This window comes from Lampetra planeri, chromosome 7 (genome assembly GCF_965212315.1).
Source record: "Lampetra planeri chromosome 7, kcLamPlan1.2.h2, whole genome shotgun sequence".
Taxonomy (NCBI): Eukaryota; Metazoa; Chordata; class Hyperoartia; order Petromyzontiformes; family Petromyzontidae; genus Lampetra; species Lampetra planeri.
Window position 1 is genome coordinate 7,668,106 of NC_136113.1, and position 22,666 is coordinate 7,690,771.

The 22,666-nt window shown below is 42.9% G+C and overlaps 1 protein-coding gene across 2 annotated transcripts in view; it reads right to left on the reverse strand.

Annotated features, from left to right (window-relative positions):
- PLCB1 (phospholipase C beta 1) overlaps window positions 1-22,666 on the reverse strand; it is a 189,317-nt gene that overhangs the window by 19,649 nt on the left and 147,002 nt on the right. For both annotated transcript variants that reach the window (XM_078596201.1, XM_078596202.1), the window contains exons 11-18: window positions 19,642-19,799; window positions 15,844-15,926; window positions 14,406-14,490; window positions 13,733-13,922; window positions 8,492-8,590; window positions 5,966-6,031; window positions 1,344-1,414; window positions 696-780 (exon numbers count right to left, since the gene is read on the reverse strand). In XM_078596201.1, coding sequence (XP_078452327.1) covers window positions 696-780; window positions 1,344-1,414; window positions 5,966-6,031; window positions 8,492-8,590; window positions 13,733-13,922; window positions 14,406-14,490; window positions 15,844-15,926; window positions 19,642-19,799 — 837 coding nt within the window. The remainder of the gene's footprint in view (window positions 1-695; window positions 781-1,343; window positions 1,415-5,965; window positions 6,032-8,491; window positions 8,591-13,732; window positions 13,923-14,405; window positions 14,491-15,843; window positions 15,927-19,641; window positions 19,800-22,666) is intronic.

A 22,666-nucleotide genomic window follows, 5' to 3' on the forward strand; every position in this document is an offset into this window, starting at 1 on the left:
TTTCCTGAAATAAAAAGCGGGGTCAAAGCCAGAGCGGAACTCTTGATAGGTAGACGGCAGATCGTATCGTTACTCATTCTGCTTGGCGTTTCACATTTGTGCAGTGTTTGTTTACAATTGACTGTGTCGTGCCCCTGCATGAGTTTCTGTACAGGCCACCCTCTAATGAATTTGCATGTGAGTGTGCATCCGCAATGGGACTGCCAGCAAGCAGACATCACCATCGGTGGATTGAGCTGTTCACAGGCACTCGCGATACGTATGCAGGTGAGTGGCATGGAAGTGCACGTGTTGACTGTAATACGCTACGGTACTGCCAAGCCAAAATATCAAAGTAGAGAGAGGGTTGATAATTGTTTTTTTACCCTTCCATCTGGCAACAAAACTGACCAGATGATGCCAGAAGGCGTCATCTGCTCCAGCCCCTGGTCCAACCCATGTGAGACAAGGCTCTAAGGAAAGCTGTCTCGGGTGTGAACCAATCAACTTCAAGGACAGTGCACATTATCAGAGTTATGTTTTTTGATTGCATTATGACTGCAGGTATTTTGGTCTATGCAAACATGACTCCTTGTAAAAAAGGTGTCAGTTTTGTTGCCAGATGGAAGGGTAAAAAACCAATTAGCATATTTTTTACTGGCAAATGAGGTTCCAATGGTAGAGAGAGGGTTGTTGCGTGGCACCGTCTCGCTTACTTCTGGCTGCCTCGAAGGTGGTGAACTTGACTGGCTGCACGTAGTTCACCAGGTTGGACATCTCCTCTGTGGCGATGGCCTCGCTCTGCAAGCACAGAACCACCCCAGCGTAACGTTGCAAATACCCACACGCGCCGCCCAGGAGTGGCCGTGCTAATGCGCACGGAGCTGCATGGGGTCCGCTGACTATGTCGGGCAATTTAAAAATGGAGCGAAAGCATTCGTCACGCTGAGTTATAAGAACCCTCAGAAGTAACCGCGGCCGGCGAAATATTTTTTTTTTCATACGTCTTTGCGAAGGTGCTTTATTTATACGCCGAATTCTGTGAACCGCAGCGGCGTTCGCAAAGTTTCCGCGTGAATAATCTGTCGGATGCAATATCCAGTCGCAGGTGCTCGGTTCACGTTTAATCGTCAGACACGCAAGTAAACTGTGTATCGAACGTGTTCAACTCAATACCGTACATACAAGTCCGAGCACACCTTTTTTTTTGCGAATTAAGATGCTACAGTTTTGCTCTCCTGTGTTATTCGTATTGATTTCAACAAACTCTTATATACTCAACAATAAGCTTTATCTTTAAATACACACTTTAAATCAAAGAGAAAAACTGCAGTAATATCTGTGTCGCGCATGTCGGGCATTACCTCGTCTGTTGAGCCTTTCTTGGCATCGTCATCTTCATCGTACTCCTCTTCGCTCTCCCCATCTCCCTCCCCTACCACAGCAAGCATTGAGAACTCATCACCACCGAACTCGATAAGAGCACAACAGGCATTGTGGAATCGCAGAGGTAATAAAATCAACAACCTGAGGACTATCTCAACTCCAAGCTTCGCAGTTTTGTGATCAATCCGTTGGCAATGGAACAACATTAAATAAGGATCTGGGACGTAATGGAAACTAGTAATAAAGGTGTCACGCAAGCCTACTAGTAATGGCCTGATATGAAACACTTATTGATTTCAACATAAACTCTTTGTTGTTGTTGTTGTTGTTTTAGCACACACGTGTCAAATACATTGGACTTTCTACATTTTTACCTTTCCGTAACAACATATTCCTGTAAAGAAATATATGCCAATAATTATATTCACCGCCATCAGTTATTCGATTCAAGGTTTCAATTTTATATATATATATTTTTTTTTTAACGCTCTTGCCTGCAAATATCTTGTGAAATGACACGTGTGAAGAAAAACAACATCAACTGCAACACGTGCAAATTGATGTGTGTATTGTACACTTAAGAATCTCGATTCAATCGACGCCTTGATGCAAGTTGCACCTGCTGCACAAACCTAACCTGGGGGACCCGCTGAAGGACCAAATGTTTGACCCCGCTTTACATAAAACCGCAGGATCTACAATTCAGCTTTGTGAACATGCACATCCTATGATTTTTACCATAACGTTCTGAAACCAATCAGCCAGTTGATCAAGCAACTCTAGGGTTGGGGAAATCAGAAAAGAAAAAGTAAATGAATTGCCTCGTCTGGAAATCTCTTCCCCAAACCAACCTGCCCATGTGCAAGTTCAGATTCAAGGTCTTCCTTTGTGCCCTCTCCCGCTGACCACCGTAACCTATTTTTTTTGTTCTGCAGGCAGCCATATGCTCCACGCTATGCAACTGCTGTGTTGCATCAGACTGGTGAGTGGGTTTCATTCAAACTGCTCGGAAACAATGGCGATATTAGTCTTGGGATGTGTCACAGCGGGGCACAGTGTGTAAAGACGTTGGCCCATAAGTTACGTTAGTAATGTTCGTCGTGTTAATTTCTTGCTCTCACTCGTGTGCAATCAGAGCAACGTCTTTCTGGTAACCACAGACATTGTTTCTTTCATCGCATTTCCTCCGGCTAACATCAGCAAGGCACTTCAAAGTCAGGAACGTAATCCTCAAGGGAACTTTATATATTCCAAGAGGCGTAGCGATTTGTGCCAAATGTTTTGGGTTGAGTTAAATTGACAATTTTACGACGTGAGTTCATTGAGTACTGTGGTCGTTATTTATTCAAATATTCTTCAAGTCGCTGCACCCCTATTTTATTATGGATAGGCGAATATTTCAGTGACATATTCAGGCCAAGTATTGCCTTGAGCAACGGATGACGATGGGATGTTCCCCTGCCAAACAATCGAGTGTGCTGTCAATTGCCCTATTTTTAAGCTTTTGTAAGGCAGGACAGGTGATTTCTAAAACTTTTTTTTATGGATGCGATAGGTTATTTAACTCCATGAAATATAAAATAAAATCCCTTTCATATGACTATTTTATAGCAGTTCTCCCACAGTGGATTCAGGAAATTCACTGGTATTGGGGGCTTTCACTATATATTACATGTGTGTGTATTATTTATGACTTCATGGCAAGGAGTATTAAAGCATTAAAGCATTCATTCCTTGCCATGTAAGTAAAATCTCAAATATAAATCTTGGGTTTTCAGTGACACCATTCCAGGCAAGTGCATACAAAGACAATACTGCTTTAAATAATTACGTTCTGACCAACATCAAAAACGCAAATTGAGTGAGTCTAAATGGATAATTCTCATAACTATTTTATATGCAACATTAGCTCATAGATGTCGCATACAAACGTCCTCATATAATGATTTTAAAGGATACATTAAAAAGGACTATTGTTTGGTCACTTATAGCTAGGTTTTTTTTTTACAATTTGCATTGAAAACAATTATTCCCACCAAATGCACAAGTCACGTCCTCCTTTGGGAAGATGTTCCAAAACAGAAACAGGAATCGTTATCTTCCTAATTCTGAATTCGTTTTCATTGCTTACAAATACAAAGAGGACTATCATTTTGTTCAATCACAACATGGCTTGGTTAAGGCCCCACCGCCATTAAGTGGTTAACGCAATTACAAATTAGCAATACCGATATTGCAAGTGGGGATCCCACAAACTGCATGTTTAGCTCAGAAGCAGGAGCATAAATATGCCCTCGGGGTATAATTGCCTTTTTCCATGTCTGTAAGGTCAGGTCAAAAATGTTCCCGTTCTGCCCCTAACTCAATGACAACCAATGAATAACACGGCAAACATATATAGGACGTTTACAAGAGGGACTAGCAATTCTCAAATTGCAGATTCAGATGTTGAGCGCAAAAATTTGTTAAAATTACTCTAAGTATGGGCTATTACGTCCAGTAAATTATGCACGTGTTTGTATAAATACGAAGGACTGTATATCAGAAACAACAAACTAAACTATTAAACTATAAACTAAAGCTACAAACTGAACTAAAACTAAACTATTAAACTAAAAACGAAAACTAAACGTTTTTATTTTATCAGGTAAGGCCCACTGACCTAAGTAGCTCTTTCTTAGAAACGACCTGGCCACAATTGATTGCTCAGCGAAGTTTGGACATTTAAAGCAGCCAAATCCTCTAAACACGTGTTTCTAAACTCAGCAATAACATGCTTTAGGCCCTGCGCAAGAAGTACACTCAACATTTAAGCTTTTTTCCATAAAACATTTGCAAATGTGTGAGTTTGGTTGTATGAAAAACAGTCAAAGTGATTTTGTGATCCTATGAGCGTTGAGGTGGTTACTCGTTTGCTGTGCGCAGCCCAGAGCTCATGGTGGGAATTTCACATTCCTATGATGGGCGCGATTCTATCCAGAGGACAACCATTCTCAAATTCCCCACAAAGTGGTACTCGTTATATTGACGCCAGAGGGATGATGGGCTGAGTCAACCCCCAACCTGCATTTGAACTCACAACCTTCCGATTGCGAGCTGCTCGCTCTGCCTACCGCACCTGGCCAGATATATGCGGACTAAGCTTGTACAAAATGAAGGCCTCCCTCAACAGCTGCAGTGCTTTTTCACCCTAATTAAAAAACACCTGCTGCTGTAGAATTTTCAAATTCTGCCACGTGTGTGTCTGCGTGATTGAGTGTGTGGGCGCTGCTCTGGGAAGCGGGAGTGTAGTGGTTAACGCGCTGCGCTCAGAACTCAGTGATCCGAGTTCGTTACCCACTCACGACCATTAATAGTGACTAAAATTTGAACGGATCATGGGCCTCCCCTAGGTCGACTCAGCCTTAAACGACTACCTGGTGTGGTGTATAAAACATAAGCATTGGGGGAACCTAAGGCAGTTGGGCCTGGTGTTTGGCTACCCACTCTCTTGTGCCATGCCAGCAGCCTTCATAGGTGTTCGCTAACAGTACTTGCTCCAACGGTCTGTTAAAAGGCTATGGGGGGGGGGGGGGTTCTGTCTTTGTGTGTGTTTGTATTGTGTACCTGACAGGGAGGTCTGGATATTAAATCACAAGTGAGTGCCACTCACATAATTACTGCAGGGCCAGCAAACTTGCTTTTTGGAACCCGCTCATCCTGACAGTCCTGACGAACATGTCCTTGGATGGCATTGTGGGTAATGTCTGGTGAAAAAATAATCTGCGTACTGCCGAGAGGAACGGCTCTCCTGAGTGTGACTCACTGTGCTTGCAAGAGACCTGACGGTGACACTAAGCTAAATAGACGCAGTGATGGCTTGAGTGGGGATTGGGGACAGGCAGCCCACTCACATAGAACTGTTTGCCAGAAAACATTAGATGGTCTCCAATCACCTGCACCATCAAATAAAAGTGGGCTACAGCTAAATCTAAAGCGAGTGAAAATAATCGCAACAAAATAAGAATGTTATCGCTCGATGACTTTCTGCAAAGGAGTGTGTTTGTCCTGTGATAATTTTATATAAAAAGACAATTTGGATGAAAGATGAATTTGGTATTTATTATGCATGGCTTAATAATTAGTTTATGTATGAATTGTGTTTTATTGTATACGCCATTAAGGGCGTGTTATTATGGTGATTTTGTTTATTGTTTGTGATATATCCCAGGTTGCTGTGTGTGTATCATATTGTACCAGCCTTACCAAATCCATATCGGAGCCTTAGTTTAGTTCTGTTAGCTTTAGTCTCTGCCACTCAGCCGTGAATTAAAGGGGATCTCACTCCATCCTCCTCCGCTCCCCTCGCAGCCAAACAAACGGTGTAATTTAGTCTATGTGAAGCTGCGCCAACATCTGATGTCGTGACCAAGTTGCAGCTGTGACCTCGTGTTTCCCATGTTGGTTTCTCAGATGCCCATGGTAACACAACTAAACACCGAGGCCAGCAACTAAACACTCGCTTATCCCTCCCCAGTTGTCCAACCAAAGCTGAGGGCACGTCAATAAATCCACAAATTCCCTTTGGTACTCGAACAGATTTACCAACAGCATTCCTCACCTGAGACTTGTGCAGAACCCATGCCGGTCATTAGGCTCAGGGATCTTTTATTGGTCATGCTTTCACCTACAGAGACAGACAAAGACCCCCCGTATAGCCTTAAAAGATGTTTGTGGCAAGCGCTGTTAGCGAGCACCTATGAAGGCCGGCACGGCACATGATGGGATGAGTGGGTGGCCAGCACCACGCTCGGCCGCTTTTGTTTCCTTCATGGGGATGTTGACACACTGCGCCCGGTACTCATTTAAGTCTGAGAATAAATCGAACTCAGGTCGCTGGGTTTGTAGCGAAGCGCACTGACCGCTGCATTACCACTGCATGCTTATAGAGAGAGACACATGCATGTACATTCAGAGGTCTGATTAATGCTTCGAAAATAGAACGTATGGTATGTACCATTCACATAGTAACAATTTTGTTCATGTTTTGTGCTGTGTTTATTAACTACATTATCAAATATTTCGTGGCTGTCTTGTCTGACTATTCAAACACAGTTGAAATATGTCTGGGAAAGCAAGATGGAAAGAGAGTGGGATACAGTGATTGGATCTGTAATTACTTACAGTCTCAAAAAATAAAAAAGATTTTTCAAACAGCACTGAAGGATTACTAGCATTGATATGCAGAAGAGCGAGAATATATTTTAACTAGCTTGTTTGCCCGTCCAAGGACGGGTGTATATTGCAGTAAATCTGAAATATTAAATAGCCAAATTGTTCAGCTCATTTAAAGCTTTCGTGACTGCAGGGATTCATCTTCTTGGTTCTTTCGGTAAAGTCACGTAGAATGGAAATAATAAAATAATAAAAATAAAACATTATAAAAAATTTCTCACGACGTTTCGGCCACAACGCAAGTAGCCGTCCTCAGGTGTAGAACAGGTCTGTTGAGAAGACAGTCTTCAGACTCTGAAGACTGTCTTCTCGACAGACTCTGAAGACTGTCTTCTCGACAGACCTGTTCTACACCTGAGGACGGCTACTTGCGTTGTGGCCGAAACGTCGTGAGAATAATTTTATGTTTTATTTTTATTATTTTCAATCTACGTGACTTTACCGAAAGAACCAAGATGTTCAGCTCATGTTTATTAATGAGGGGGAGGGGTTGTCCAATGTGGAGTGACGTCACCCGCTAATAGTTATTGGGGAGGGGTGCGGCATGTGGAGGGACGTCACCCCTTCATGGCTATTGGAGAGGGGTGCGGCATGTGGAGTGACGTCACCTGCTCATGATTATTAATGAGGGGGGGGCCTCATGTGGAGTGCCGTCACGCGTGGGACACACACATTCTTGGCTCATTATATTAGTAATTTGTTAAGCTGTCACAACGAGCAGGACAATAAGAAAACATTACACCTACAGATATAAAAACGCGAAATCTTATAAGACGAAAAAAGGACACATGCATTTTACAGTAATTCATCAAAAGTGCTCATTATACAACACTCTATATTTCTCATGGAACCAAGGCTTTTTTGTATGCCTTGAAGAAAAGCTCAACAGATTTGGGACCATAATTTATATCAGGGGATGTGACACTGAGAAACCTTTTTGGCACTGCCATTTTTTTAATCCGTTCCTCAACCGTAAGTGACACGTTATCTTTCTATTTGTTGTTGCAAAAAAGTAAAACTTGTGGCTATAATGGGGGTTTAATATCTCATGGAATATATTCCAGGCCCGCCCCCCCAACACACAACTCCTCATGGAATGTTATCCATGGAGCTCAGCCCCAGCCAGATATAGCTGAATTCAAGCCCTGGCCATTGCACAATGTTACATTTTCTTGGTTCTTTCGGTAAAGTCACGTAGAATGGAAATAATAAAATAAAACAAATACAACATAATGGCGAGAATTATTTTATTATTTGTATTTGTTTTATTTTATTATTTCCATTCTACGTGACTTTACCGAAAAAACCAAGAAGATTAATCCCTGCAGTCACGAAAGCCTTAAATCGAAATGTTACATTTGGCAATTAACTGAAAATACACCGTCCCTTATGAACTCATAACATTTGTTTTAATTAATCCCAATTCTTATTTGTTTCTTTCGGTTAAGTCACGTCTAAAGATAAAACAATAAATTAAATTAAATAATAGAATACGACGTTTCGATTGCAACACAAGCAATCATCATCAGGTATAAAACTATAGACAGACATATTAGCAGATATGTCTGTCTATAGTTTTCTGGTTAGATTTTATGTCGCTATTTCATTATACCTGATGATGATTGCTTGTGTTGCAATCGAAACGTCGTATTCTATTATTTAATTTAATTTATTGTTTTATCTTTAGACGTGACTTAACCGAAAGAAACAAATAATAATTCCTGCAGTCACGAAAGTTCTAAAATTAAGATTTAATCCCAATTCGTTTAGCATCCAACGTTTTATGAAGGTGCTGGATGCATGATTGCATCTCCGGATTGATCACAAGTGGTGGCGAATTCCTTGCGGGGGCCTTCATGCAGCAGAGGGTTTGATCACGGCAGAGGTGCAGAGCGTGAGGCTGTGGCCCTACCAGATGGCTTCTTGAGCAGGGTCGGCTGTGTGGTCTCATCGGCCTCCAGGCCTGCACACAGGCTGTCGCTGCTCTGGGGTGTCTGCGCCAGATCGGAGCCTAAACGGCAGAGACAGCAGGGTCAAGAAACATAGCTGGCTCAGCCAAACAACACGCGAGACCATCCAACAACATCTAACTCGCCACTTATAATCTCACTGTATGGCCTTGAGCATAGCCGCAGTGACTGCGTCAAATTAAGCCAAGTCGCAAATAAAGTGAAGCAAGCTCCTTTTAGAAGTATACCCTTTAGGGGTATGTACATTGTCACAAAGAGTTTATTATTATACTCATGATTAGAGCTGGAACGATTAGTTGGTAAAGTCAAATATTCTGATTTCATTGTCAATTAAACAATTCAATCTAGATTGACAGATCTAAACGAGATGGTATTGGGCAAAAATTATTCTCTACAACAATTAAGACTCCAAATAAGCACACTTATTTAAATCACGAGTGGTGTGGGTTTGAATAATTACATGCTGTAATAACCTACATCCAAAGCAGGGGAAACTGGAATTGCCACTCACTGCTACCTTATTGAAACGTCGATAACTGTTATGTCAGTACTGTAGATGGGGATATGTGGTATTGTCACGAGGCTCTGAAACCGGTGATCTAAGGTTGATTCCGAGCACAGCTAACATCAGTGGCAAATCTGGACCAGCTCCTGGGCATCCCTCCCCTTCACTCGTCTTCACTGGCTAGCAAGATCAAAGTGTAGTTAAATAACACTCGTGACTAACGTGGCATGGGCATTGTTCGTATTATTATAGATTCCAACCTATATTTGCCATCTGTCTCCACCTTGCAAATTGGGGAAATAGTTTCACCTGCCATAAAACTTGTGACTGAAAATGAAGTTCAGTGATTGAGCACAGTCACATGACCATTTCATCTCAATGGTTTAATTAACCTTATGGCAGGACTCTGGGGTCCCAAATATACATTTATTTTTGGCGAATCCGTCCCACTGCGCACATGAACGCCGCAACCCATCTGTTGTCATGTCGTTGCCAAAATTGCCGTAGTCATATAGAAAACTTTGAAACTTTTAGCGCATCGTGTAGAGCTCGTCGATAGGAATAGATTGCCGCATCGTTCGCCTTCAACAGACATAAAATGGCGTCGCAACGCAGTTTATGCGAGAGCCAGGGGCTTATGGGACCCTGGGGTCCCGCCATAAGGTTCAAATGGATAAGAACTACAATTCTACCATTCTCTCAGCTTTCTTAAGTTGGTAATCCTTGATATTCTTTGGTTCTTTCGGTAAAGTCACGTAGATAGAAAAAACAAACAAAAAACCCACGGGACGTTTCAATCGCAACACAAGCGGTAGTCATCAGGCAAACTGTTTATAAAGGTTTAAAATGGGCGTAGCCCAAGTGTCAGCAGCATGGGTGGGGTAGCTAATGCTAAGTGATGATCAACGACGGCGCTGGTGGTGGGTTTCCACCAATTAAAGGGCTGTCAGGTAAAAATGATTATGTTAATGTAAGATCGGAGAACGGCCTCCATGGCGAGCATGCTGAGGTGGCTATGTTAATGCGAGAGATTAGCATGTTAATGTTAGATCGCAGAGCCTCCGCCACGTTGAGGTCGGAGCGCGGAGGTGGCTGTGTTGGTGTGAGAAATTGTACCTATTAATGTAAAATCGGAGAGCCGAAAATGACAACACCGGAGGTTGGCTGGATGGGAACATCACAGCCAGTTATTACTTAAACTGGTTTATCACGTCCTTCCAATGATTGTACCCATACTCTGGGTTGAAATTGTGTCTGTATATATGGATGGCTTCATCCTTGAATCTGAATTTTACCGTGTTAGTCTCCTATGTTTCTAGAAAGCATTTAATATTTTACCACTTACAATTGTATGTGGAAAGACTATGACGTATAGACGTGTACATACAAAGTAAGCACATTTGTGACTTTACCGAAAGAACCAAGAAGATGAATCCCTGCAGTCACGAAAGCTTTAAATCGAAATTTAAGCACATTTGTGTTTTGTTCTTTTCACTACAGGACATCTGCGGTCTGAAATTGCTCATTGTGCATAGAATACTTTCATCTGTATGCCGCTGCAGGCATGATACACACAGTGACCTGGAAGGAGTGTCACTTTGCATATGCGTTCACGCCGCAGATTCTCTCGAAGCCGAGTGCTAAAATGTTAAGGTTTATATTGTGAAATGCCCTGCAGGAGAGAAAATAATGGACCTGTTACCATATTCCGAAGTATTTTTTTTACTGTTTACATGCATTACTGAGTAGAGATACAGTTCTACTATTGCATGATCGCGTCAATGCCTGCAGATGCTTGCCGAGAGGGTATTTGTCATACTATTCCATGCTGGCTAGATGTCATGGAAAGAGGTAGGAGCTCCCACACTTTACCCCACCACGTGTCACCTACCACTTGACTGACTGGTGTGGCCACTCATACTGCTGGGTGGACAGAGGCTCCAGACCTATTGCAAATACAATGTGCTACCCATTACAACATGACAGCATCCATTATATTGTTCAGAATTTTATATTAAATGTGAATACAGTACTTTAGAATATAGGAGTATAAAATGTCAACTTCGGTGTTGAGCTTTGTATCACCGTATCATGGGTAAAACATTCCATATCGTCTCAAGATTAAGGTTTTGTATGTTGAACTTCTTTCACACCGTACGTAACCAACTGTGCTATGGTCAGCAAGACACACCTATCTTTAAAATTAAAGCTTGTGAGGATTAAAACGTGCAGATTACGCTTCCATCTTCACTATTTTTGTTATTTCCATTACTGTACTTAGTTTTTGTTCCCACAAAAAACTTTTGAATAAAAATCTGTTCGCATCTTTAATTTAGTTTGACTATATTCGTGCAAATGCATTGCAGGGAAATAAAGGCGTGGAGCACAGTTGATTTGTCAACACTTTTTTGCGATGTGGGGGTTTTATAAACGTGATTTTAATAAACCTTAGAGTTACCACTTGGCCCTGCTTGCAGTAACTCGTGGCCTGTTAATCGAGTGTGAAAGGCATAATCCATTTTTCATCCACGACGAGTGTTCAATAAAACATCAGTCCTTCAACCCTAATAATGCACGTTTTGCGAAGAAAATATGATAGAAATAATTCAGGCGATTTTCACTGCATTTTTTATGAGGTGGCACAACTGCCATATTGTATAACGTAGGTCAGCAATGAAAATAATGACGATAATTATCAAACGATTGAAATAAACTACAGGCTGAAACATGTATATTATAAAGTGTACTAAACCGTCAGCGCTGCAGTCAAGTGCTTATTTTTTGCAATGATGAAATCTCTAACATCGAACATAAGGCGGGTAATTACTCTCGCAGAAATGTGCGCAAGGGTGCATGTGGCGGTGCATCATGTTCCTGGAGGAAAATGTCCTTTCTTTGCCCAAAAGCAAACCCACAGAGCAAAGGTATCTTTCCTTATTCCAGCACCCATGTTTAATCTGTATCTCGCTTTGAAACATTGCCCAAGGCGTATAAATCTTGTGAAGCCATTTCGCCGGACTAAATTCTCATTTTGCACAGCTGCACGTGTGGAATGTATCACCATTATAAGTGCGGCTTCATAATACGTGATTTGGCAAGTTTGTCTTCATAAAACACAGAAAAAAAGCAGCATGCAGAAAATGCACTGCGGTGGGAAGCTTGCATTTGTCTTCATCTCATTTACCATTAAAATTAGCTTGTCATATCATCATCATCATCAGCCAATAGTCGATCCACTGCTGAGTAAAGGCCTCCCCCCACCCCAGCGACCACAGTCACCTCTGACGATTCTGCTATGAAATAATCCGCCTAGCACCTGCACATTAACTGACTGAATTGCTTCACCTACAGGATGCATTCCATTCATATCAGCCTTGCAATAATATATACATATCCCCGTCATAGAAAATGCTACGACTGATTTAGCATGCTTGAAGCTCGTGCCCATTGGTTATTTTTTGTAAACGAAATTAAATGTGTTTATTTCACACATGACACACATGCAAATAATAATGAAAACTCCACGATAGAAGGGGAAAACGACGCACTTAGAGTGAAGAAAGGTGCATTACGTAAATTTGTGTTTGCTTGTCTGGAGGCTCTATGTGCGAATAAAAAATATATGTACTTAGCTGTGGCTAAAACTCTGCGGTTTGCCCGGAGATGCAAAGGAAACATCGATGCCCATGGGTAGTGGGTGGGGGGAGTGGGGTGGGCGGCATGGTTGATGCACTCAGTGCCCACCCCTAAACTCTCTATGCATCCATGTCCCGTGGCTCTAATGGGGAAGGTGCTAATTGTTAAAGATTAACTAAGCGACCAAATGGATGCAAAGAATGTGTTTATTTCACACGTGACACACGTGCATAATCAGGCAACTTGCCCCCAGATTGCTCGCTCAGGCCGCTGCTGGCGGAAGGGCCTCCACTAGAGGGAGCTCTAGAAATCCCCTGTAGAGGGTATTTGGCCTACTCTTCCACACTGACTGAATGTACTGAAATCGGTGGAAGTACCCACACTTTCTCCGACCCCACGCAAACTGCCAATCGACTAACTGTGGTGTCCCCATTTATACTTCTGGATGGGCAGAGGCCGGGGGGGGTAAGACATTTGCCAAATTTTCAGCTACAATGCTGGGAGAATCGACCAGTCTGCTGCTAACCATTGTGTTCGCCATTCAGCTATCATCATCAGCCAAGGTCAATTGGCTGCTGGATTAAATTTAAGTGTGAGATCCTTACGAATTAATGTCAGCCAAAAATTCCCTACACAAATCTTGGCTGCTGCTCAACTGCAATCGTTTGATAATGAGTGAGTGTGAGCACCTGGGGAACGAACGTTGGTGCAGCGGTTAGCAAGCTGTACTATGAACCCTGTGACCTGAGTTTAATTTCTGCTCACAGCCAACACCAGTGACAATTATGTAAACCATTCCTGTGGCCTGTCCTAGGTCGACTCAGTCTAAAATGACTACCTGGTGTGGTATGTATGTAAGTTGAACTTCTTTCACACCGTAAGTAGCCAACCGTGTTCATCGGAGGTGTGTAACCATCTCCACTGGCCACCCGCCCCCTCATGTGCCGTGTCAGCCTTCGTATTGTGCTCGCTAACAGCACTCGTCCCTAAGAGTCTGTTAAGGCTATACGGGGGGGGGAGACATCTTTGTCCTTGCAAGCACCTGTGCTTGGAGAGCAGGGGTCACACACGCTGGAGGAGTCGCTCTGCGTGTTTGAGATGGCCTCTCCTGCCCTACGCTTGGCCGAACCGCCCTCCTGGGCCCCCTTGGGTGGGTGCTTCTTCTTCTTGTTCTTGATGAGGATCTTGCCAATGAGGTCCTGAGGGCTGGGCAGGGGAATCCCAGACTCCAGCTGCACACAATGGACAAGAGGGTAAATGCTATTAGCCTTAAAGTAAAAAATTACCTACGTATTATTAACACCACGTGACACCCCCCCCCACCCCTCTACTCGTGATAATGGCCTTGGTGCCATGAGGATGGCGAGAATATAAAAAGCAACATGCGGAAGGGGTCAATTCATTCTCTCAATCCGTGGCCCCTCTGCGAGGCAAACGTCAGCGCACCATTTGGAAGAAAATTAGATTGTTGGGCCAAAATTAAATCGGAGCACAAATCCAGAGGTGAATGTAAATAAAGCATTCCCAGTTGAGGCAGGATTGATTCTCTATCCATAGATGTGGCTGCACAGGATTTGTTTTTTTGTCCGGAACAGAAAATACATGGTCGACGCTTCATTGATTGCAGTTCTTGGCTGCCAGTGCATTATGGTCGTAGGCAATGATGCCATGGTGCTTGTTGTTGCAATGGTTGTCTCTCGCCAGGCTGAGGTTACCAGGTACTTTTCCAAAGGGTCCATCAGCAGAGCATCTCCAAATATTGTCCGACAGTACTCTGCCATCTTCGCTTGCTGTTTGGGGCTTTAGGATGGGTAAACACATGCATATGCAAACACGCACACACACACACAAAACGTACGTGAGCAGGGTTGATAAACTTACAAGTGACGTGATCAATACTAAGCGGCGCATTGAAACGTGGTGCATAATTCGGTTGCATTCCGCATCCATCACCTCTCGACCGCTTGCGAAGAGAACGGGTCGGACATTACTGCTGTGCGGGGCAAGTCCATCGTTTACTTCCCAGCGAAATTTAGCGCGTGCAGCGGCACGGCTGCTAATTGAGGACGCATCTCCCGAACGCCCCCGCACGAAGTGAATGGACCGCCGCACATTGTCGAGTGCTGAATTACAAGCCACATGCTGCGTGTAACTGTCACAGCACTTCCATTTTTAGCAAGAGTGTCTTACGTTTGTAATGGTGGGGGTTGGGAAGTTTGTCATAAAATAACATTTTGCATATAAACTGTTATGGTAAAGAAGACCATTCCTTTTTTGTAAGTAGCTTCATGATAATCTTTGGGTTGGTAGGGGGGGCGAACTAATTATTAAATTAATTATCATGTCAAATCTTTCAGCTAACTTCACTCACTCGAAACACAGCATGTCCATGAGTAAAGAAACAGAATGTGTCAAGAGTGTTCATGACTTTCACGTAACTCTGCCCCTATCTTGTCGTAGCATATACATATAGGCCGTAATCCTTTGGGGTGGAGAAATTGACATTCACCACCATATTTTAAAAAGAAATGTAAAAGCCATTCATGAATTTGTTAACTTATTTGCTGATTTATTTTTCCATGCAGTAGAACCTGGCTATGAGCGCACCCTCTTGAGAGCAAGGCCAGATGTGCTTATATCCAAAGTCGTGTGCCTGTATCAGAAGTTGTCCTTTGCCCCTCCCTTCACGAGTGTAGTGTAAGCATGTGTTGCTTACATGAGAAATGTGGTCATATACGGTGTTTTTATGTTCAGTTTCCACTCCACTGTTATATTAAACCATTGATAGGCAATCTCAGCATTTGGTTCAGTGCAAATAAAACAAAATTCTGACCACCTCCGTGTATGTGCATTTATATGCTCACGTATAATAATACTCATAATAAACACAGATAAGCACGGTACATGTGCTGCATAAGCAACTACCTCTGCTTTTTACGAGGACATAAGTTCAGGAAACATGGACACAGCACTAAGAGAATTATCATTAATATTCCACATTATTTATATTGTGTTAATATTTGAATACGTGAAAATACCGAGGGGGCATGGCTTTGAGAAAATGAACCACTTTCGTCTGAAAAGAGCTGCAACCGTCCCGTAATGTGAACATAGAGGCCAATGTGAACTGAGGTGCGCAGCGGCGATACGTACGAGTCCACGTGGTTCTCAAAGGAGAGGATGACAGGAAACGGTGACGTTTTGAACGCGCAGTCCTTTATGGCTTCGATCACATCCTATGCAGCAAAAACAGTGCCATGCGACTTAAGTCAGTTCTCTTTACTTGATACAGCAATCGTGCTGTGACGGTTCCACCTGAAGACGGAGGCTTGTGTTTGCCTCTGAAACGTCGTGATTTTTTATTTTACTTTTATTAATTTTTATTTTATTTTTTACCTACGTGACTTTACCGAAAAAACCTTAGAGTATGAATCCTTGCAGTCACGAAAGCTTCAAATCTAGAAATAAGTCAGTTGTTTGTAAATAAGACAAACAATATCATGAAGAAACCCTTTCCAACCTTATCTTGCGAAGTTAATATTCTCCCGAATTATGTATTTTTCCCCACCTTGTTAAATGTGCGGCACATTGGCCTTCGAGATATGTTTACGAGGGGCGATCCACACATCTTGACAGTTTTCTGCTGCTGCTGAAAACCATTCATCGCGCACACAGTTACGTGCAGCTGAATGCTAATTTCAAGAGCTTTGTCATGGTGACCGCACATCAATCGCTAGAACCGGCCACTGGTAACCGTATTTCTTTCCCAACTCCCTTCCTCCACTGGCAAGACCCTTGCAATTCCCTTCAGACGCTTCAAAGTATTCGCAAACAGAGCACGCAACCTGATGGCAATCAAAATGATTGAAATTGCTCCGGAACTCTAACACTGCTCATGGCCTTCAGCTCTGAGGGGGGGGGGGGGAATGATCCAGCTTAAGGAAATGGACTCAAGGTCAGATTTCAACGTACTAATGCATTTCTCGACATTACGAGGTTAAAGCAGCTTAATGACTTATTTTTTTTTTACTCTCACCCAACATTAAATTACATTGTGTTAAAGCGTAATCCTCACCAATAAGGAAATACCTTGTTCACGTTGTAATCTTTATTTGAGGCCAGAATTGCGAATTTAATTAGTGTCCTCTTAGATTTAAGAGTCGTGCTGAGGTTGATTGACGTGATAGTTTAACAATGGGGTGCCACGGTGGCGAGATTTTAACTACCTCGCCTGGTATACAGGAGGGTGTGGGTTCGACCCTGACTCCTGTACATTCGGGGTTTGCATGTTCTCCCCATGGTTGCGTGGAATTTTTTCCAGGTTCTCCAGTTTTTCCCTCCACATTTAGAAACATGCGTTCAGAATATTTGGCTGCTATAAATTTCCACACGACAAGTCACTTCATCTGTGGCCAGGTTGCTTCTGAAAAACAGCTATACAGCTCAGTGGGCCTCATCTGGAAACATAAAAATAGTTACGTTTTAGTTTAATGACCAGACAGAGTGGGTGGAATGCAAGGTGATAAAATGTACACGGAGGTCAAACATTACAGCTATTGGAGGTCAAGAGGGGAGTTTGGGTTAAGCCAAAAATGCAAGCATATGCTGACACAAGAATATATATACAGATCGCATATAAAAACATTTATTCAAAATCCCCTTTCCATTCACGAGACGGCAAGCTGTCGGAGATGATCGGCAGACACCTCTGAAAAGTGGCACGGCTTTTTAATGAATAGGCATGATACTCAAGCCAAAAGCCGTTTTTGGAAAAGAAAAGAGAAGAAGAAAGAAAAAAAAGAAAAGGTTTCTTAAGGCAATTTAGGATCGCAACGGTGGCCAACCTGAACGAATGTAAAGGGCTCGAGGCTTCCCTGGGCACAGACAGAGATACGCTCGCCATTTGTCATCAAAGGCCACCTCTGTCCATCACCGCGAGACTGCCATTTTCTGCTGCGGTCGGGCCGTGTGAACAACGCCGGCAGCAGCAGCAGCAGCAGCAGCTCATCTGTGGCCAGAGAAGCCCCAGAGTCCGCCTGACCTGTCATTGACGCCATGTCCTAATGGTGTTCGCAAGCACCGCAGTGAAAGCCAAGGTGTGACCGCGGGCCCTCGGACGTGATTGTCAGGTGGATTGGGCAAGTGCTGTTGGTGAACACTTGATTGAAATCCGTTTACAACACAAGTGGGATGAATGGTGAACAGCACCAACCAACCCTCCACCAACATCTTTACACCACCCCCACCACCCTCTCTCGCCCCTCCTCCCCCCAACCATCCTTCCTCGCGTTCTCAAATCAACTCCCCCCAACCCCAAACCCGGTAATGCTTGCTTGAATCAAATCCTCTTTGATGGAGTCCTTTTATGACAGTGCCGCAATGTTTGGACTGAAACACTGGTGATCACAGTTTATGCTATGTAATGCTAATCCTTCATTGCCTATATATTTAAACTTATACACATTAAGGATTTTTAATTAATGCTGTGCTAAACGTATAGATGCATCTGTATTTAGTTTGGTCAAGCATTATTTTCTTCTTTATTATTTCAGGCTCGGAATTATTTTCCAATTGATTTTGATACAATAAATCATGTAGCATAATTGTATTAACTTTACTGAAAATGAAACCTTCAGCACCAAAGTAAATTTTTTTACCTTCGTTTTGTCAAAATGCACTTCTTACAAACTGCCGTTATATATATAAAAAAAAAATTGTCACTCAATCATTCTAAACGTATTGTTTAATGTAAAATTTTGCTTGTTTTATATCCATTACTTTAAAGGTACGTCATTGGCGAATGCGTGCACTTGTACGTGCATAACTATTGCTACTGCAGTGAATGTCTGTGGGAGCATTTTAAGAGTGGACGAAGAAAAGGTAGACATCATGCACATGTGTTAAATTATAAGATAAGCCGTTTGGAGACTTCTAATCGTTCAGCGTCGGACACACAGCTGCAATTTATACCGGCACTGGCAATCCATCTCGCCAGACCCAATTCTGACCGTGGATGGGAATTTGTTGCGGGGGCGAGGTGCTGACCTTGAAGACCATCTCTGTGGTCACGGTAAATCCACACACATCACTACTTCGAGTTTGTAGTCATCTACGACAAAATGTTATTAAAACATCTTTAACCTTAACCACTTTACACCAACGTTACAAAAAGCATTCCATGTTGGCAAAACATAATTATGTGTCATGGAGGCCAGGGGTAGTCGCTAGGCAGAAACAAACTGAGCACAAGCGAAGGGATCAAAGCAGCACAATGGGGCCCTGGATTCACAATCAGAACATATTTGGAGCAAACCAAGTCCCAGCACGAATTCAAATGTGAATCAACATAAAAAAAAGCGAATGCACATCAAAAAGCGAATGATCTCTCTCATCCCAATCTTCTCTGCATCTCTTTCCTCTCTCCTGTAATGCCATCTTGTGTCCCTTGCCTACATCTCTCATCTCCCTCTCATGTGCATCTCTCGTCTCTCAACTTATTACATCGCAATCTCTTAAAATAATTCTCACGACGTTTTGGCCACAACGCAAGCAGCCGTCCTCAGGTGAAGACCAGGTCTGAAGACGCTGTGTCCCCGACAGACCTGGTATTCACCTGAGGACGGCTGCTTGCGTTGTGGCCGAAACGTCGTGAGAATTATTTTATTATGTTTTATTTTTATTATTTTATTATTTCCCTTCTACGTGACTTTACCGAAAAAACCAAGAAGATGAATCCCTGCAGTCACGAAAGCTTTAAATCGAAATTTATAGTAATCTCTTGTCTACATCTCTTCTTCTGTCATCTCACTTTGAGTTTATGCATCGAAAAGGAAACGGGGGGGGGGGGGGGGGCAGGAGGAGGAGGAGGAATTTGCCCAATAATTAGTTTTAGCTGTGGGCCCTCCAGTGGGCGAGTTGCAGCACCACCACTGACAGGGGCCAGGTGCTGACCTTGAAGAGGATCTCCGTGGTCATGGTGAAGCCATGTGTGATGACCGGCTCCTCGTCAGCCGTGCGTCCCTTCCAGCAATCGAGCTCCACGCAGCGGCACCCGGCCAGCAGTGCCTGCCGGTACATCTCCACCGACGAGCTCCCGGCCAGCTGACCGGCTGACAATAAACAACAAACAGAAAAGTAGTACGTTTTATCCAATGGTTTGCAGCATGCGTTAGTCCTCGAAAGTGTCTCGTTAAAATGATGATAACGTGACCTTCCGAGCCCCAACAGCCAGATTTTTGCATGCTGCATGTAGGCAGCCCTTTGATCAATTTGTCAAAAAACATTTGTGCACCGCTGTCAATGCAGTATCACCAAATAATTTGCTTAGCTATGATACATTTGGCAAGGTTTTCCATAGGGTGTGTCTCTCATAGCAACACAGCTTTAAATACAAATGTCATCTGTTTTGGATCATCTTTATTGTGACCCCCCCAATTACAGACGGAGGGACAGACAACGCTAATGAATTAACGCTTTCATTCTTAGTTGGAAAGCATTAACACACCCGTAATATATTATGTTATCTGAAATGTATTATGTGGTGTAAAGCTTCATGCCCACATGCTCTTAAAATACTCGCAGACGTGCTACTTGATGCTCATACTGGTAGATGCGAGTGTAATTCCATGCATGCACCTCTGCGTGCTGTTTTGCACATATTTCAGCTTTTGTTCCATTTTCTCGTCAATTTCCAGGTTCATAAATCTTCATCCTTACTATTTTTAACATTGCACTGGTATAAGGTAAAGGTGCAGCCCTGAAATTTCATTCTGAAGCCACTGCTGTCACAAGGGCCTTCACGAGAGGAAGCTCCACCGAGCCCCTCTAAAGTTTTTTTTTTGCTACTCTTTCATGCTGGCTTGATAGAGGTGACAGTACCCCACACTTTACACCACCACACGCAGCCTGCCAATAGACTAACCATGAGCGGGGGATGTAAGAAATGTGCCCCTTACTGCGAGGCTCCCCTCTTTTTGTCAAGTACTGACTCACGTAAAAAAAAAACTATTTAAACTATTTTTATTTTACCAGGAAAGGCCCACTTGAGCTGTATTGCTTTTTTTCAGAAGCGACCTGGCAACAAATGATAGCTCAACGAAGTGGCTCATCAAGTGGACATTTATAGCAGCCAACTACTCTAAACGCGTGTTTCTAAGTATGGAGGGAAAAACCGGAGGACCCGGAGAAAAATTCACGTGACCATTTGGAGAACATGCAAACTCCAAATATACATGTGCCAGGGTCAGGATCGAACCCACGATCTCCTGCATACCAGGTGAGGCCACATTTATCATCTGAGAACCGGCAACTTGCATGCACTAATGTTTGCCATATATCTACACTGTTTCATGAATGATATCGTAAAGAAAATCTGACTTTCAGGAATAAAGTACAAGATAGTTGAACAGACACGATATTTTTGCTAGTATTTGCAATATTGTGCTGCTGACAAGATAACCATGAACTCAGTTGAGCTATCACGAACTACTGATGCAGAAACAGATCGAGAAAGCGCCGTTCCATCAGTACAAGTGACATTTTCTCAGGCGGAGGGATTTTAAACAACACTCGCAGTTCCATCTATTGGCACCTCAAGTAATCCATCATCAGCCATTATCTATCCACTGCCAGAAGAAGGCTTCTCCAAGCCGTTGCCGGCTATAATCGTAATGCAACCATCCATCCACCACTTGCAGATGACCCGAATCCATCACTCCGCCTTCACAGTGAACGGCATCTTTGACCCATTTCACTCTTTTGCCTGCCGCTTGGTTGCTAGTCTTGACCACCGGCCTTCGACCCCTCTAGCGACGGGTCTTGCCCAAGCCCGCGCGCTTTTCTTTCTTTACAGTCAATATGACGTCTTACACTGGTAATGTCATTAAAGTGAGTTAATTGTAACATCACAACAAATATTTTACAATTATGCACTAATTGCAGCTCTAAACGTATGCTTTTTTCAATAATGCTTGTGTTTAGTAATATGCATGCAAAGTCTACCAACTATGCAAATCTTGACATTTTCCTTTTGATGTATGGCGACAGTCATCATATGAAATGTTATAAACTATCAGCCAGTCTAAGTTATATGTCTACCAGTCAACAGTTCCATGTAATGTGTCTCACTGAATTTACATAAACAGGGAACGTAATTTACATATAGATTAACAATTCATGCTAACACTGAAAGCTGGAATGGACATTTGTCCCAAGGGCAATAATATATAAGATCTATGCTATGGCACTGTTTATATAGACATGTATTGCAATGGAAGCTTGCCATGTGCATGGTCTATTATACAGTACTACAAACGGTTACTTCACATTTTATTTTAGACGTTCTAATTTTCAGTAACTCGAATGTGTAAAGACAGATCCGTGTTACAAAGGCTCGCCGCATCGATATAATAATCGAGTGAATGTAAAGGAAAAACAGTTGTGATCTAAGGCAGGGATGAGGAGCAGAGGGAATGGAAGAGAGAGAGAGAGAGAGGGGAGATTGAGAGAAGGTGAAAGAAGAAAGAGTGATAAGCGATAGGTACACAGCGGGGTAAGATGATCAAGCCAGGAGTGGTTGATCACAAGGGGTCTGCACCTTCCTATAGAAGACGGTAAGCCCCGCGAGAGAGAGACACACAAGACATCCGAGTACGCACACCTCAAGCATCAGGTTCAGCCAATGTTCAACGTCGGCAAGATCGAGAGATCTCCACTGTCTCACTTGTCAGATCCTAAAGGCACTGAAGCTAATTACAATCACTTCATGATTGGTAATTATCAATGAAGTACCATGTGAGATCGAAAACGTTGGTGGATGGATGTCCAACAAATGTTGTTGTTTAACTAATTTTAAACCAACATTACCGGGATACACATTGGGTGTTGGGGGAAACACAATTGCGTCTTGCAATGGAAACCACGCAAACACAACCACTGATCAGAATACATTTTACGTAATAAAATAAAACAATACCAA